The 17,947-nt window shown below is 34.5% G+C and overlaps 1 protein-coding gene across 9 annotated transcripts in view; it reads right to left on the bottom strand.

The window, feature by feature from the left end:
* Ccdc18 (coiled-coil domain containing 18) overlaps positions 1-17,947 on the bottom strand; it is a 114,182-nt gene that overhangs the window by 38,028 nt on the left and 58,207 nt on the right. For all 9 annotated transcript variants that reach the window (XM_010644892.2, XM_010644895.2, XM_033758153.1 and 6 more), the window contains 3 exons: positions 3,740-3,874; positions 3,389-3,466; positions 1,761-1,877 (listed from right to left, as the gene is read on the bottom strand). In XM_010644892.2, the coding sequence (XP_010643194.1) occupies positions 1,761-1,877; positions 3,389-3,466; positions 3,740-3,874 (330 nt within the window). The remainder of the gene's footprint in view (positions 1-1,760; positions 1,878-3,388; positions 3,467-3,739; positions 3,875-17,947) is intronic.

Below are 17,947 nucleotides of genomic sequence, written 5' to 3'. Positions count from 1 at the left end.
CTTTTTATCTGGGCCTATGAGGTTTGGATAGTTACAAGTTGACCATCATTCTTGTGTGAATAGCCCCTAATAAAACCTTGAACTTTCAAGTCATAAACAAGTTTTCAGCTGGGTGTAATGGCACATGCTTATAACTGCAGCACTTAGAAGGGAGGCTGAGGCAAGAGGATCACTTTGAGTTTGAGGCCAGACTAAGCTACACGCTAAGGCCCTATCTCAAAAAGCAAAACAAAACAAAACAACAAAGCCCTAAAACAAAAAAACTACTACAGTTGTATTTGTAAAAATTCTTCCCTCCCTTTTTCCTATTTTTATTTGGCCTAAACTCCCTCTGCAGAACCTGTTTTTCCCTACCTTTAATAACTGTGAAACTCTGCCACAGTTTAAAACAAAACAAAACAAAATTTAACTTCATGGGTGGAGTAGATAGAAGACATGACCATATAAACATGAAGTTCTAAAACCTATCTATATATGATGAAAACTCCACAAATCCACTGTTACAAGATGTTAATTATATTAACAATATTATAATTTTTTTAACCTTCAAGATAATATCATTACATGAAATGCTCATTAAGTCTAGAGTGCTGGTCAACTAGTGTTTGCTTTTAGATGTACTCCTGCCTTTTCCCTGCTCTGCTTTGTGCATTGTAGAAGAGTTTCTCAGTAATCCTTGCTCTGTAGATTATTCATAGGTTTAGCTGATGGGAGTGGCCAGTGGCTTCAGTTCTCCTACATGGCTCCAGTTCTTGTTATATAGACCCTTTCTCTTAGGCCTGAGCTCCAGTGAGGCAGCTTGCTGGCCTGATCTTTCTGATAAGTTGAAGTTAATTTTTATTAATCCTCAATGAGGATTATTTCTAAAAATAAATTTAGATAGAGTTAATATATCTACATTATAAATTATAACAAAGAAATAAAACAAGCCCTTATTTTTACTAAAACAATCTTTTTTACTAAACATTTAGTAAGTGTCTGTTATGTTACATACTGAGGATAAAAAGATAGGAAGAGGATTGAAGAATGGCCTTTAGCTGGGAGTGGTGACATGGGCCTGTAATCTCAGCACTCAGGAGGCTGAGGGAGAAGAATCACAAAGTTCAAGGCCAGCCTGGGTTACATGATGAGTTCAAGGTCAGTCTGAACTACATAGTGGAACCTTATTTCAAAAATTAAATCTAGTATCTGAGACCTTATCACAAAAAGAAAGTTCAATTTCTTTTCTTGGTACCAGGGATAGAACTTGGGTCCTTGTGCTTGCAAGGTAGGCAGCAGAACCACTGAGCTAAATCCCTGGCCCTCTTTTTTATTTTTATTTGTTTTTTGTTTTGTTTTGTTTGTTTTTGGTACCAAGGATCGAACTTGGGTCCTTGCGCTTGCGAGGGAGGTAGCAGAACCACTTGAGAGGTAAATTCCCATCCCTATTTGGGTTTCATTGAGGCAGGATTTTGCTCTGTAGTTCAGATTGGCCTCCAAATTACTGTGCTCCTCCTTCAGCCTCCTGAGTGCTGAGATTACAGGTGTGCACCACAACACCTGGCTTTTTAGAAAAGACATACTTTTAGGGCCGGGGATTTAGCTCAGCAGTTTGGTGGCCTGCCTTGCAAGTGCAAGAACCTGAGTTCAATTCCCAGTACCAAAAAAAAAAAAAAACCAAAAAAACAAAAAAGATAAACTTTTAAGGTATCTTGAAAATAATATCTCAAATAGACATTACTTGGCAAATGATGCAACATATAAAGGAGATGTTAATTTACCTCTTCTGATTTCTTTTTTAGTTGTTTTTCAAACTTTTCTTTGTTACCTTCCAACTGATTCAAATGCAAAGCAAGTTCTTCCTTACACATTTCTAGTGCTGAATCTAGCTGTCTGACCTAAGCAAGAAAAAAATCAATTTCTCATCATATGCTTGACATTTTACCAACTCATTCCCTACTGTTACATCATTGCTTCAAAGATTAAATATACAGTCTTACTTAAGATATAAAATGCCATTACAGAAAACATTCTTTTGAGAAAATAGTTGCTTCACTGCAAATAAGGCAACCAAAGAGGAAAACTGAGAATGAAATTCTAAGGATTATTTCAGGCCTACAACCTTTGTATACTAATGACTTTTTTTAGTATTAATGAACTTTGAGGTTAATCTTATATGAGGGAATAAATTGAATAGGTGAATACTATAATAACAGTTATGATAAACATGGCATTATGTTTATATGGGCATACACAGTTACAAAATGGATTAAATTCAATACTAGGCAAAAATAAACTTTTATATTCAAGTTGTGCATGATAGAAATAGGTAGCAGCATCTTTAGACCTATTAACTCCATAAAGAGAAAATACTAAATATACAGCAGTCCCCATTTAGACCTCCACAAGAGGTATTCAAGAACCACAGTACCGAACCACACTAAGTTCAGTAATTTACTATGTGCTAAGCACTTTATTTTGTTTCATTTAATATTAAAGGTATTGTTATCCCTACTTTACAAATGAATAAAATTAAAGTTTAGACAGCTTAAATGACCTGGTCAAATTTTAGCCAGGTATTATTGCACTGTGAAGCCAGAAATGAAACCCAATTCAGCACCAAAGTCTGTGGTAGTTTTTTTGCTGTTGTTATTGTTTTTTTGGGGACAGGGTCTCACTATGTACTTCAGGCTGGGCTTGAACTCACTATGTAGCCCAAGCTGGCCTCAAACTCAGTGATTCTCCTGCCTCAGCCCCCTAAATGCTGGGATTACAGATGCACACCACCATGCCCAGCAAAGTCCAAGCTTTTTTTAAATCTTTTTTTTTTTCCATTTTATTAGTACACATTTGTAGTTCATACAGTTACAATTATCTTGGGGAGTGGTTCCATGTACATATTATAGATAGTTTTGTTTTGTTTTTTAGGTACAAAACCACATCCTAGCTGTAAATTATGTGTTCAATTTTACAGAAGAAATGGTAAAAAGAGGAAAAATTAGATGACTTTCAGTTTCATCCTCTTTCACTTCCTTTTCAATTCTTTGGTAATGCCAGTAAGATGCAGTAACAGTTAAAGTTAAAAATACCATTTTTTAGCCAAGACCTGTCATGTAAAGGTATAAGATCCCAATAATGAATGTAACTGTACTGTATACCTAAAATGTACCAATAAACTCATTGAGAAAAATATCATTTTTTGAGGTTAAGAAAACTTTTAATACAAAAAAGGGGCTAACATATATATGACATTATTATCAAATAATTAAGATTAAAACAGAAATGAAGTTCACTTAGTCAAGTCAAGCTGTCAACTCTCAATTGACTTTTAGATATACAATGTATGAAAAAAGCTTAAAAGCTACAAGAATGTCTCCAACAAGAAAGACAAAAGTATTAGCATACTAGCCTTGATTGTTTCTTCAGATACTTGGTTTTGCAATGCTTTCAAAGCTTCATCTTTTCTCATATTTTCCTTTTCCATTTCCTGAAAAAGTAAACATTGGTAGAAAAAAGAATGTATGGATGCAAATAAACATTTCTGCATTAAAAACAAACTATTAAATAACTGAATTAAATAGATTTAAGGTATTTTACAAAAACTTAAAATATTAGCTTTTATTTATTTATTTATTTTTTTGTGGTACCAGTGATTGAACTTGGGACCTTGTCCTTTCAAGGCAGGCACTGGAACCACTGAATTAAATCCCCAGGCCAAAACATTAGCGTTTAAATAGCACTTTTGTAAAGAAGAATTTACCACTTTGCTTTCCGTCAAAAGTCTGTCTAGTGACTCAAGATGATGCTGTTTACACATTATATCTTGCTGCAACACGGACATAGTATTTTCTTGCTCTTTAAATTGCTGGTCTTTTTTCTCCAGTTGAGCTTCAAGCTAAACAATAATAACACAAAATCATATCACAGTGATATATGCACACCCATGTTTATAGTGGCACAGTTTATAATAGCTAAAACTTGGAAACAGCCCATTTGCCCATAAATTGAGAACTGAATAAAGATGTGGTTTTTCTATAAAATGGAATACTACTCAGCCATAAAGAATGAGAAATTAAAGACATTTATAGCTAAATGGATGCATATTGAGGGTATACTCTTCAATGAAATAAATAAGTCGCACATATGTAAATACCAAATAGTTTCTCTGGTATAAAAAATTATAACTGTAAATGAGATCCTAATGGTATAATTGACAATGTGAAATAGGAATAAAAGGGCTAAAGGTGTAGGGGAAGTGGGAAGGGTAGGAGAAAGGAAATAAGTGAAATGAAAAAAATATGAGAAAACGAAAAAATGGAAATAAAGTATTTTTAAATAGGGAAGGGAGGAGGGGGTGAGGTGAGAGCAGGGGTAAGGGGAAAATATGAGAACCAAGACCTGTCATGTAAAGATACAAGATCCCAATGATGAATGCAACTGTACCATACACCTAAAATGTACCAATAAACTCAATGAGAAAAAAAAACAATAATAACAAAAGGAATTAATTTTCATATTAAATTTTAAAATATTTTAAATATACAGAAGAAAATATAAATACATGTGAATCTGTCACTGAATTACAGGGCTAATTTTGGCAGAACGTATACTAAAACTGTCACTGAATTTTTGCATTGTATTTTTGGGGTGGGTACTGGGGATTGAACTCAGGTCCTTGTGCTTGCAAGACAGGCAATGGAACCACTGAGCTGTGAAGACACAATTATAGCTTTCACATAAACAAATGTCCTTCGGGTTTTATTACAAATAAGAAACGAAATAATATGCCTATGTCTTCTCCCTTTTCTCCTTTATTGACATAAAGCTGAAATTGGTCTGTATGATTGTCTGGTATGTTTAATTTTCATACATGTGTTATATATTTTTATTAAATACACATATCCATAAACAAGTAATGCAGCTGGCTGTTTTGAAAATCTACAGGAATAATTATCAACAGGTCTAAGTTTTGACAAATTGCCTTTTTTCAACTAGAATATGTTTACAATATATGAAGTATAATCAAAACAGGGTGAATGCTGCCAAGAGCCACCCAACAGAAAGGCAGAGATCCTTGATATGAATAGTAAATACTGATCTTTAGTGTATATTACAACTTTCACCTACTTTGGTGCAGTGAGTCAGCTGTGAGCTATGGCTGAGAAAAGGTGTGTTTTAAAGTGTGCTGTATGATCAAGCACACCTGTAATCCCAGCACTTAGGAGGCTGAGACAGGACTGCTGCATGTTTGAGGCCAGCCTGGGCTACAAAGTGAGTTCAAGGCCAGCTTGAACTACATAGTGAGACCCTGTCTCAAAAAGCCAAGAAAACAAAAAGTGTGCTATAAATCATTGTTCATGAATAATGCATTAGCATGAAATTTTGTCAGTTTCACTAGAGTTGTATAGTCAGGCCACTTGAGATTCCATATTAAGAAATATCATCAAGGGAGATAAAACTTAGGTCTTATGTTAATGATCCTGAGGCCAAAGTACAAAGTTTTCAGCAGAAATCACACTGTTCTCTTCACTTGAAAAAAAAAATCAGTCAAGATCTATCATCAAGATGATACTGATTGTTTTTCTTACTTTGATAGAATTGTGCAACAGCAACATTATGGTGGAACTCTGAGTGAGGGTGTTCTAGAGAATTTAAGAAATGAAGCGTGGGAGAGGAGAGAAAATTGCTGAGTGGAGACTGGTAGCAAAATTCACTCTCTCCAAGATACTGGAAAATAACTTGTCAAAGAAAACAGAGAAGTTGATCACTGGGAATCAGGAAGGAACTGACAGGAGAAGTTAGAAGCTAAGAGACAAGTTAGAAAGGCAGTCCACAACACAGAGAAACAAAAGAAACAATCTGGACTTTCTCCTCAGCTCTCACAACTCACAGCAAGGGAAACCAGGCTCACCAAAAGCAAAGTAAGCACACAGGGCTGGGAGGTCCAGGGAGAAATGGCAGCAGAACTTATGGTCTTTGTGAAATAAAACAAGAGCAAAGGACGTTGCTCTGAAGGAACTCCTTCCACATGAGAAGAAATAGTCAGAGGGATTCAAGTACAGGCGCCCACCATATTGCTAGAGCATACTTGATCAGGTGCCATTTCAGAAAGGGATTGATTATGTAAAATAAATCTGGAACACAGAATAACTAAATAACTTCATTACAGGGCTCTTAGTCTTATGCTCCCACAGTGACTAGATGAAGATAGCCACAGACAGGTTGTGGGCTAGAAAAAGATTCCTTGAGAAATTTTAGCTCAGGCCAGAAAAGATATCGGCCCTACCCCAACCCTCCCATTCAGTGGTGAAAAGCAAGGCCTGACTTGAGTTGCACTCAGGAACAGCTGATTCTGAAAGTACCTGCCAGCATTAAGTACTTGAATCCTTACTGCTGCCTACGTCCAGCACAGAATTCAGGTCTGATTGCTTTCCCTTTCCACCAGTGTGAGCAAGGACACTGCCACAGCCTGGAGTAAACAGGGGCATTTGGAAGAGGGCAAATCCACAGGCCATAAAGTTAGGCAGAGAAAACCAAGACTTGCTTGACTCCAAAACTGTGGCTCCTGTAAGAAAATCATTCATTCAAAAATACAGAAAAAATTTTTTTTTCTGTTTTTGGACTCATATTTTTCTTTCTTCTTCATCATACTCCTTTTTTCCCTCTTTTTCCTTTTAATTATTTCTATTTTCCATATTATTTCTTTTTTCCTTTATCTTCTATTTCTCATTGATTTTTGTTCTGTTGCCTTTATCTAATTCTATAAATATACTTCTACTCCAAAATAGGGTCATTTTTTCTTTTCTCTTTCTCATCTCCCATTCTTTAATTTTTCAAACATTTCTGCTTTCTCCCACTCCCCACCTCCCTTATCTTTAATACAGTAGTATAGCCATTAAGCTTTATTAATCTTTTGACAGTTAACTCTATATAACTACTTTTGAATTCATTATTAGTAGAAATATACTTATTGCATTAAGTAGATACTTGCTGTATGTCAATAATTGGTTTGTCTTAGGATTTACAGTATAATGGTATATTTCTTTTATAAGATTAAGGGTAGTACATTATTATTTCTTATTATATATCAACAATTTAGTTTGTCTTGGATGATATTTCCGTTAGTGATTTACTTCATATTGCAGGTCACATAATTGTTGCTATTAATAGGTTTTCTCTGTGTACTAATACCTGGATTATTTTTGTGACGTTAATCATACAGCAGTCCATTCCCACAGAATTAGGCGCTAGGCCAATTACACTGTACACCCTCTTCCAAATTAACAGACATGATCAGATCTTACGACAAAGGCCATGGACCAGTGGCAATAGTTAGCCATGCCCTGAGTCCATCACTGAAAAGCAGACTAACTAAAAAAAACTCCATATTAGCAACACAGTCTTTCTAGTATAAGAAACCACATACCTAGGCACAAAACAAAACAAACAAATAAAAAGCAATAGAAACATGAAAATATAAGGTAACAAAGTGTCTCCCAAACCTCCCAACTTCTCCAAACCTGAGCATCAGGCATAGAGAGGGAGGAAAACAAAAGCCACACAGCCGAATTATTCAAAAGGACAACAGAAGAGATTAAAAAAAAAGATCAATGAAGTACGCTCAGGAGGCTCTTTGAAAATATAACTAATCAGATAACAGAAGTAATAAAAAATGAGGGAGCTTACAAAAGACCCTAATAAAAAGCTAGCTGAAATAACCAAATGATACAAAATATGAATGACCAGTTTAGCAAAGAACTAGAGTCTGTAAAAAGGTTACAAAGAAAAATCCAGATTAAAAATTACATTGAAAGTACGGGCAGCAGAAGTGACCACTGTTAGGACAGAATATCAGAATTGCAAGGCATGGATGCTTTCAAAGCACAACTGTTCAGAGATATCTAAAAAACACTGAGAATATGAAAAATGGATTCAACAGCTGCCACATGACACAAAGACAAATCTAAGATTAACTGGAGTAAGTGAAAACTTAGAAGATAGAACAAAGGTCAGAATTTTTTTTGTTTGTTTGTTTTTGATACCAGGGATTGAACTCGGGACCTTGCTCTTGCGAGGCAGGCAGTGGAACCACTGAGCTAAATCCCCAGACCAGAAAGAACTTTTTTACAGAAATAATAGCATAAAACTTTCCAAATATCGAGAAAAAATTAAACATACAGATAAGTGATGAATATAGAACCCCAAATAGCTATGATCAAAAGAGAACCTCTTGGGCCCGGGATTTAGCTCAGCGGTTCAGTGGCCAGGGCCCAAATTCGATCCCCGGTACCCAAAAAAAAAAAAAAAAGAGAACCTCTCCATGATACATCAATGTCAAAATACCAGAAGTCCATTCTGGGTGCAATGTTGGTGGTGCACCCAGAAGTCCATGAACAGAACTCTAAAAGCTGTTAGAGAAAAGCTACAAAACACTATAAAGGTAAACCCAGTAGAATTATAGCAGACTTCTCAACACAAAGTTTAAAAGCTAGGAGAATTTGGACTGAAGTTTTTCAAGCCCTGAAAGATAACAATTTTCAATCCAGATTTATACCTACATCTGCAAAACTTTCTTTCAACCATGACAAAGAAGACCTCAAGAAATTCATACCACCAAACTAGCACTACAAAGAAATTCTAAGTGATATCTTAGAAAGAGACAATGAAGCCAAAATTGCCACAAAATCTAATAGAATGAATACACTAGGCAGTGGAAGCAGTTAAACGGTGTGGTTGGAATGGGGATGTGTCAGGTTAGCAACTGGAAAATAATGCAATGACAAGAATAAGTAAATAACTTCATGAGTAAGTTTCAATGTGAATAGTCTCTTTTCTTTAATCAAAAGATAGATGGACAGAATAGACTAAGAAATAAAACCAAATAACAGGTAGTAACAAAACCAAACAAGAAGCACATTGAATCCAAAAAGAAATACACAAATTAAAAATCAAAGGATGGAAAACAATACTCCATGCAATGGGAACCCAGAATAAAGCAAGAGTATCTATCTTAATTTCAGATAAAGTGTATTTCAAGCCAAGACTGATCAGAAGCGGAAAAGAAGTTCAAAACATCCCGATTAAGGGAACAATTTGACAGGAAGAGGTAACAATTACAAATATATAAGCACTAACAACAATGCACCCAACTTTATAATACAAAGAATACTGGATATAAAACTCAGGTAAACTTTAACACAATTATAATAGGGGATCTAATATCCCACTGTTACAAATAGACTGAGACAGAACTCTACAAAGAAAAATCAATTGAACCAAAGCTTTGAACAAACAGTCTTAATAGATATCTCTACAGTGTTCTACCCAACAACCACAGAATATACAATCTTTTAAGCAACACAGGGACTTTCTCCAAAATAGACCATATGCTAGCCCAGAAAGCATGCTTAAGGAACAACAAAATAATTAAATTATCTCATGCATATTATCAGATCACACAGCAATGAAACCATAAATCAATGGCGAAAGATGCCACAGAAATTATGAAAATGCATGGAAATTTTAAAAATATATTCTTAATAATCAATATATCATAGAAGAAATTAACTTCTAGAATCAAATGATAATGCCAGTACTGGAATCTATGGACCATAATTAAAGTAGTCCTAAGAGGGATGTTGATAACTATGAAGGCCCACATCAGAAAAACAGAGCAAGCCAAAATAAATAATGTAATGATGCACCTCAGATCCTAAAAAACAAAAATCCAAATCAAAAGCTAGTATAAGGAAGAAAACATAAAACATCAGAGCAGTAATTAAATTAAGACTAAAAATATAAACAATCTAAAAATCTAACAGCTGCTTCTTTGATAGAATAAACAAAATAGAAAAATCCCTAGACAATCTTAAAAGAAAAGACCTAAGTCAATGCAATTAGAAAAGAAAAAGCCAAAATTGCAATGGACTCTACTGAAATCCAGAAGATTATATGAGTAACTATTTAAAGAATCTGTACTCTAATAAAAATGAAGAATTTAGAATAGATTCCTAGATACACATGAACTGAAGCTGAAGAAGTCTGAATAATTAAATATCGTTACTTGATATAAAGTAATAAAAATGGATTAATTACAATATTCTACAAGAACTTTAGGGAAGACCTAATACCAATACTCCTAATAAAATTGAACTGGAAGCAATACTACCAAAATCATTCCTGACCATTACCATGATCCTGATTCCAAAAGCAGAAAAAGACCCAGGCAAAAAAGATAACTATTGTCCAATCTCTTTAATGAACACTGAGTAAATATCAAGATACTGGCAAACAGGATGAAACAAATCATCAAAAACATCATACATCATGACCAAGTAGGATTTAATCCTGGGATGCAGGGATGGTTCAACATATATAAGTGTAATCCAATACACAAACAGAAGCAAGGACAAAAATCACAAGGTCACTTCAACTGGCACAGAAAATGTCTGACAAAAAACTAAAAGCATTCATGATAAAAGTTCTTAAAAAATAAGAATAGAACAACCTTATCAAAATATGATAAAAGCCACTGATGAGAAACCAATGGTCAATATCACATTAAATGGAAGGAAGCTGAAAGCTCTCCTTCAATCAGGAACAAAACAAGGATGTCTACTATCACCACTACTGTTCAACAGTCCTCAAAACATTAGCAAGAACAATTAAACAAGAGGGAAAAACAAAAGGGATACATATAGAAAAGGAAGAAGTCAAATCATCTTTATTTGCCAATGACATGATCCTCTATAAAGATGACTCAAAAAATTCCATGAAAAGATTCCTAGAATAACCAAATTGAGTAGTGTAGCAGGATGCAAAGTCAACACAAAAATCAACAGTGTTCCTGCACATCAATAATAAACTCACTAAGAAAGAAATTAGGAAAAGAATTCCTTTAACAATAGCATCAAGAAAATATTAAATATCTAGGAATTAACCTAAACATGGAAGCGAAAGACCTCTTATAATGAAAACTACAGTACTCTAAGAAAGGAGATTGCAGAGCACTTCAGAAAATGGAAAGATATCTCCTGTTCCTGGATAGGCAGAACCCACATGGCCAAAATGGCAAACCTCAGACTCAAAAACTCATATGCAGAGTTATGCAATCCCAATCAAAATATCCCTAGCATTTTTTACAGGACTAGAGAAAACCATCCTAAATTTTATATGGAACCAGAAGAAGCCTGTAATACCAGAAGTGATCTTGGCAATAGACAAGACAGGAGGAATCACAATTCCAAACTTTAAATTACACTACAAAACTGATAAACATCAACATGGTACTCACGAAAACAAAACAAAACCCAATATATATATATCAGTGAAACAGAATAGAGGATGAAGAAGCAACTTCACCCACATTCAGTTACTTGACCTTTGACAAAGGGGCCAAACTTATGCTGAAGTAAAGATCGCTTCTCCCTTCCCTCCTCTCTCTCCTTCTCTCCCTTTTGTCCCCCTCCTCCTCCCCACCCCTTCTCTTCATTTGTTTCTTTCTTTCCAAAATTGGGGAAGAACTCAGGTAAAGATAGTTTCTTAAACAAATGTGGGGGAAAGTGACTATCCACATGCAAAAGATTGAATCGACACCATATACTAAACTAAAATCAAAATGGATCTAACATCTAAATATAAAAACAGAAACCCTTAATCTAATGATGGGAAGATAAAATAGTAAAACTTTTTACGTCATAGGTATAGGCAACAGAACCACAACTGTACAAGAGATACCAAAAATCAACAAATAGGATCATATAAAATTAAAGAGCTTCTATATAGTGAAGGAAACAACCAATGGAGTAAAAAGACAACCTACAGAATGGAAAAAAAAAAACAAACTGCCATCTATTCCTTGGACTGAGGAATATCTAATATCTAGAATATATGAAGAACTAAAAAAAATTGATCCCCCTTCAAAAAAAAGACATAATAAAAAATGGGGAACTGAAATGAACAGTTACTTCTTAGAAGAAGTAAAAATGGGCCAGGGATTTAGCTCAGTGGTTCCACCACCTACCTTCAAGCACAAGGTCCCAAATTTGATTCCCGATTAAAAAAAAAAAAAAAGAGTATAAATGGCCAATAAATACATGAAAAATTAGAATAACGCAAAATTAAAACAAAACTAAAATTCCATTTTACTTCAAAAAGCATGTCTACCATCAAGAAATCAGATAATAAATGCTGGCAAGGCTGCAAGAAAAAAATAAACATTTCTAAATTATTAGAAGGAATGTAAACTAGTATAACCATTATGGAAATCAGATGGAGATTCCTTAAAAAACTAATGAAAGAAACCATTTAGACTGCTACTCTAAAAACTATAGAACACTGAAATCAGAGATTGAAGAGAATATCAGAAAATCAAAAGACTTCCCTTGCTCCTGGGTAGGAAGAACCAACATAGTGAAAATGGCCATACTTCCAAAACTGCCATATAGATTCAATGCAATTCCAACTGAAATTCCAACACCATACTTCACAGACATTGAGAAAGCAACCCAATAATTCATTGGAACAAGAAGAGACTTACAAGAGCAAAAGCAATTCTAGGCAACAAAGACAAGGTAGGGGTATTACAATCCCCAACATGAAACTATACTACAAAGCTATTGTGATTAAAAACAGCATGGTACTGGCAAAGAAACACACCCGAGGACCAATGGAACAGATTAGAAGATGCAGAAACAACTCCAGCCAGACACACTCAGTCACTCCGTCTTCAACAAAGGAGCCAAACACCCTCACTGGAGGAAAGATAGCCTCTTTAATAAACGGAGCTGGAAAAACTGGGTTTCAACTTGCCAAAGATTAAAACTAGACCTATATCTCTTACCATGTGCTAAGCTAAAGTAAAAATGGATTAAAGATCTAAATATTAAAAACAGAAATACTAAACCGGCTGGAAGAGGACACTGGTGTAGGAAAAGATTTTTTTTAACAAAACCTCAGCTGTATGTGAACTATCACAAACAATCAACAAGTGGGATCTCTTATTAAAAAGCTTCTGAAAAAAATAAAAAAGTTTCTGCACAGCAAGAGAAACCACGAATGGCGTGAAGAGACAGCCCACAATGTGGGAAAAAATTTTCACCAGCTTTTTCTCAGACAAAGGTCTCCTGTTTAGAATATGTGAAGAATTTAAAAAAATCAGATCTCCCAAATCTTTTTTTTTTCATTAAATTTATTGGTACGTTTTAGGTACACAAGTACAGTTACATTCATCATTAGGATCTACCATTACATGTATCTTGGTTCTTATTTTTTCCCTATTTCCCCTGCCCTTCCTTCACCCTCTCCACCCTTTCCTATTTGCAAAGACTTTGTTTCCATTTTTTTCTTTTCTCATATTTTTTATTTTCCTTTCTTTCCCCTATCCTTCCCACTAAAGTAGGGGTACTCCTTTAGACCTTTTCTTCCTATTTCACATTATCAATTACACAATTTAAACCTTATTTACACTTTTACTTTTTCACACCAGAGAAATTATTCCGTATTTACACATGTGTCCTATTTATTTCACTTAAGTGTATGGCCTCTATGCAAAAATGTTCAACATCACTCGTCATTTGAGAGATGCAAATGAAAACAATGCTCAGATTCCACTTTATCCCAGAAAGAATGGCTGCTATCATGAAAACAACCAATAAATAACAAATGCAGGCGGGGATGTGGGGAAAGAGGAACCCTGCTCCACTGCTGGTGGGAGTGTAGACTGGTGCAACCACTGTGGAAATCAGTATGGAGAAACCTCAAAGAACTAGGATTGGAGGTCCCATTTGACCCAGCTATTCCCCTGCTGGGTATCTTCCCAAAGTATTAGAAGAATCATACTGCAGTGATTTATGTGTACCCATGCTCATAGCGGCACAGTTTGTAATAGCTAAAACTTGGAAAGAGCCCAATTGACCATCAACTGGAGACTGGATAAAAAAAAATGTGCTTAAAAAAATGGAGTAATAGCCATAAAAAATGAGAAATTAAGAGTCATTTATAACTAAATGGATGCACATTGAGGTGATTCTCTTATGCGAAATAAATAGGATACATGTAAAGACTGACTAGTTTTTCTAGGGTGAGAAATTGAAAGTGCAAATGAAGGTGAAATGTATAATAGATAATGTGAAACAGGAAGAAAAGGTGTAAAGGGAAAGTGGGAGGGGCAGTGGATAGGGAAGGGGAATGGAATATGAGAAAATTAATGGAAAAAAATATTTGTAAATTGGGAAGGGTGGAAGGGTTGAAGGAAGGAAATGGGAAGGGAGAAAATAAGAATCAAGATATATTATGTAAAGGTATACATCTCCAATGATGATGTCATTATATTATATACCTAAAATGTAACAATAAAATTAATTTAAAAAATAAAAAAAGAAATTCCATTTGACCCAGCTGTTCCCCGTCTAGTACGTTTCCCAAAGAGTTAAAGACATCATATTACACTGATAAATGCATACCCTATATACTGTTGTATAAATCAAAATAGCTAAATCTTGGAAATGACTTATATGCCATCAACAGATGAATGTAAAAAGAAAATGTGGTATTTATACACAATGGAGTACAACTCTGCCATAGAGTAGGATACACTTGAGTCACTAGCAAGAAAATGGATGTATCTTGAGACCCTCATGTAGAGTTAAATAAACCTCACACACACACACACACACACACACACACACACACACACACTTAAATATCATGATTTCTATTATGAGAAATTTAAAATATAAAGAATAACATAAAATATAATATAAAGAATAACGTAAAATATAATAGGAAACAGCAAGATAGATCTTTTACATATGGGGAGGAGACCAAGAGCTAGAGGGAGGAGAAAGGAGGGGAAGTGGATTTAAAAAGAAGAATTAAGATGTGTTATGTACATGTACTGACTCCCTCTACTAGGCCTCCGTCCAAGGAATAACTGCCAAAAAATTTTCCCATTCTTTAAGTTGTCTCTCTACACGTATATTGATGGTTTCCTTTGATGTGCAGAAGATTTTCAAGTTGATATGATCTCATTTGTTAATTTTCTGTAATAGTCCTGTTTTGTTCATAAAATCTTTGCCTAGCTTTAAATGTTTTACGTATTCTATCCTCCAAGAGATTATGTGTTTGTTTTAATATTAGATCTTTGACCCATTTCTATTTTAGCTTAGTGCATGGTGAGAAAAGGGAGGAAAGGAGGAAAAAGGAAAAGGAAGTAAAAGGGATTAAGATATGTATGTGTACCAATTCCCATGGCAATATTAGTTTCTTTGTATATAGAAATACAACTGTTTTTAAATTTTAACCTTGTACCCCATTTCCCTTGCTTATTTAGTAGTTTTAGATATTTGTAGATTGAGATTTTCTGTACAATCATGTTATCTATAAAGAGAGATAACTTTTATTCCAATTTAACTTCCTTACTTATTTCATTTTTGCTTCTAAGGATGAACAGCAGTGATGAGAATGGGTATTTTCGCCTTGTTACTACTCATCTTAGGGGGCAAGTGCTCAGTCTTTTACTATTAAGTATATTATCTATTGGACATTTTTGTAGTGCCCTGTATCAGATTAAGAAATTCCTTCTCCATTCCGATTTGGCTGAGTTTTTTTTTTTAACATGAGAGAATGTTTGTGTTAAATGATTTTTCTGCTTCATTTTTTAAATGGTCATGCAGGTTTTTGTGCATTTGATTGGTTATTACAGTAGATTACATTGATCGATTTCCAAATGTTGAACCAACCTTCTTTTCCCAGGGTAAACCCAGTGTTTTCTCTGAGTGCAAGTAAAAATAGGGAAGTAAAGGAATTGTTATAGTCGGTATCCAAATGTTCCTTAAAGCCTCAAGAGATCATAGGTGGGGCTTTTCAGATACTGGGATTGAGGATGTATGGTACTAAATAAGTCTACTGATTGTGGGAAAGCCCACCCAAGGTATGGTTGGTACCACCCAAAGGGCTTGTATCCTGGATGGGATAAAAGGTATAAAGAGGCTTGCTTTTGCTACTTGCTGCTGCCGCCACCTTACACCTCCCTAGCCATGGACTGTTTCTCCTCTGGGATATTACTTTGCCATGTATGTGGGACTGCCTTAGAGCCAGGTGACTATGGAGTGAAACTCTTACAAACCTTTCTTCTTTTCACTTGTGGGTGTCAGGTATTTCGTCTTGGCAATGAAAAGTAACTAAGGCAGCAATACATTCATTACAAAATTTGGTCTGGTAGCATTTTGTGAGTATTTTGTTTCTATTTATGAGTCATATTATATAGTCTATATTTTTTGGTATTGTCTTCATCTTATTTTGGTAATACTAGGCTTTTAAATGAGTTAGGAAGTGACTCATCTTCTGTGTGTGTGCTTTTTTGTTTTTTTGTACTGGGGATCAAACTTGGGACTTTGCCTCTGTGAGGCAGGCAGCAGAACCATTGAGCTAAATCCTTGGCCCTTTTTCTTTATTCTTGCAGATACTATAAGACATCTGTGATATTTCTTCCTCAAGTGTTTAGAAGAATGTATTTACCAGTGAAACTGTCTGGGCTAGAAATTTTCTTCTTTGTAAAATTTTGAAATTACTAATACAACATCCTTTATGTAGAAGTACTCAGGTTACCTATATCTCCTTAAGTTTTTAGTTTTTTATCTGTAGGGTCTGCAGGTGATATGGCTAATTCCATGGATAAGCAATTCCTGTTCCTGGGGTAGGCTGGCTAGAGATTTATACAGTTTATTGATTTTTTTCAAAGAACCAGATTTTGGTTTTAATTATATTATTTTTTTTCTTTTTTCTTTTTTCTTTTCTTTTTCTTTTTTTTTTTTTTTGGTACCAGGGATTGAACACCGGTCCTTGTGCTTGCAAGGCAGGCCACCAAACCGCTGAGCTAAATCCCTGGCACTAATTGTATTATCAATGTTTTATTTTCAGTTATGTTTCTTATTATTTCCATCTTTCTCTTCTTGTCTGATTTTGTTGGTTTCATAAACTAGAAGTTTAGATGATTTTTCTTTTCTAATATTTGCATTTGATGCTATAAATATCCCTCTAAGAACTATTTTTCTTATTTTATTTTTTGGTACCATAGATTGAACTCAGGACATTTTTCTTGTGAGGCAGGTGCGGCACCACTGAGCTAAATCCCTGGCCCTAAGGACTATTTTAGCACCATTCCATAAATTTTGTAAGCAGTAAGTCCCCAACTTTCAAATATTCAAGTTGTGAACTTTCACAGGTATACTGTATAAGACCGACTTTGTTGGCTTATGAATGAATCTGACTTACAAACAATTCTCCTAAATGGAACTCATTCATAAGACAGGAATTTACTGTGTATTTCCATTTTCATGTATTTCAAAATACTATCAATTTTCCTTGAGACTTACCCTTTGACTCATGGATTATTTTGGGGGACTGGTTTGTAGATTAATTTCATTACTAAATATGGTTCACACTAAATATGGTTTCAATTCTTTTACATTCAGTAAATTTATTATCCAGTATACAGTCTATCTTGGTTAATATTTCAAATGAACTTAAGATGAATGTGTATTCCTTTGTTATTGATTGGAATATTCTATAAACATCAATTCGATTATGTTGGTTGATGGTGTTATTTGGGTGTGTTCTATATCTTTGTTGATTTTGTGTGTGTGTTTGTGTGTGTGTGTGTGTGTGTGTGTACTTCTAACAATTAGAGAAAAGAATAGTCCTAACATCTGCAAATATAACTTTAAGTTAATTTGTTTTTCCTTTCAGGCCTCTTAATTTTTTTTATATATTCTAAAATTCTTTTGTTAATTAAATATATACACTTTTAGGATTGTTATGTAATCTTGGTGAATTATGATTTTTATTATTATATAATGCTATTTTACCCATAATAATTTTTTTATCTGAATTCTACTTTGTTGGATATGTACATAGCCACTCTAGTATTCTTTCTAGTATTCTTTTTTTTTTTTTTTTTTTTTTTTTT

This window comes from Fukomys damarensis, unplaced genomic scaffold, assembly GCF_012274545.1.
Source record: "Fukomys damarensis isolate Sample0158 unplaced genomic scaffold, DMR_v1.0_HiC HiC_scaffold_33, whole genome shotgun sequence".
NCBI classification, from domain to species: domain Eukaryota; kingdom Metazoa; phylum Chordata; class Mammalia; order Rodentia; family Bathyergidae; genus Fukomys; species Fukomys damarensis.
The sequence above is the reverse complement of the archived record's forward strand: the minus strand, read 5'-3'. Positions and strand labels throughout refer to the sequence as shown.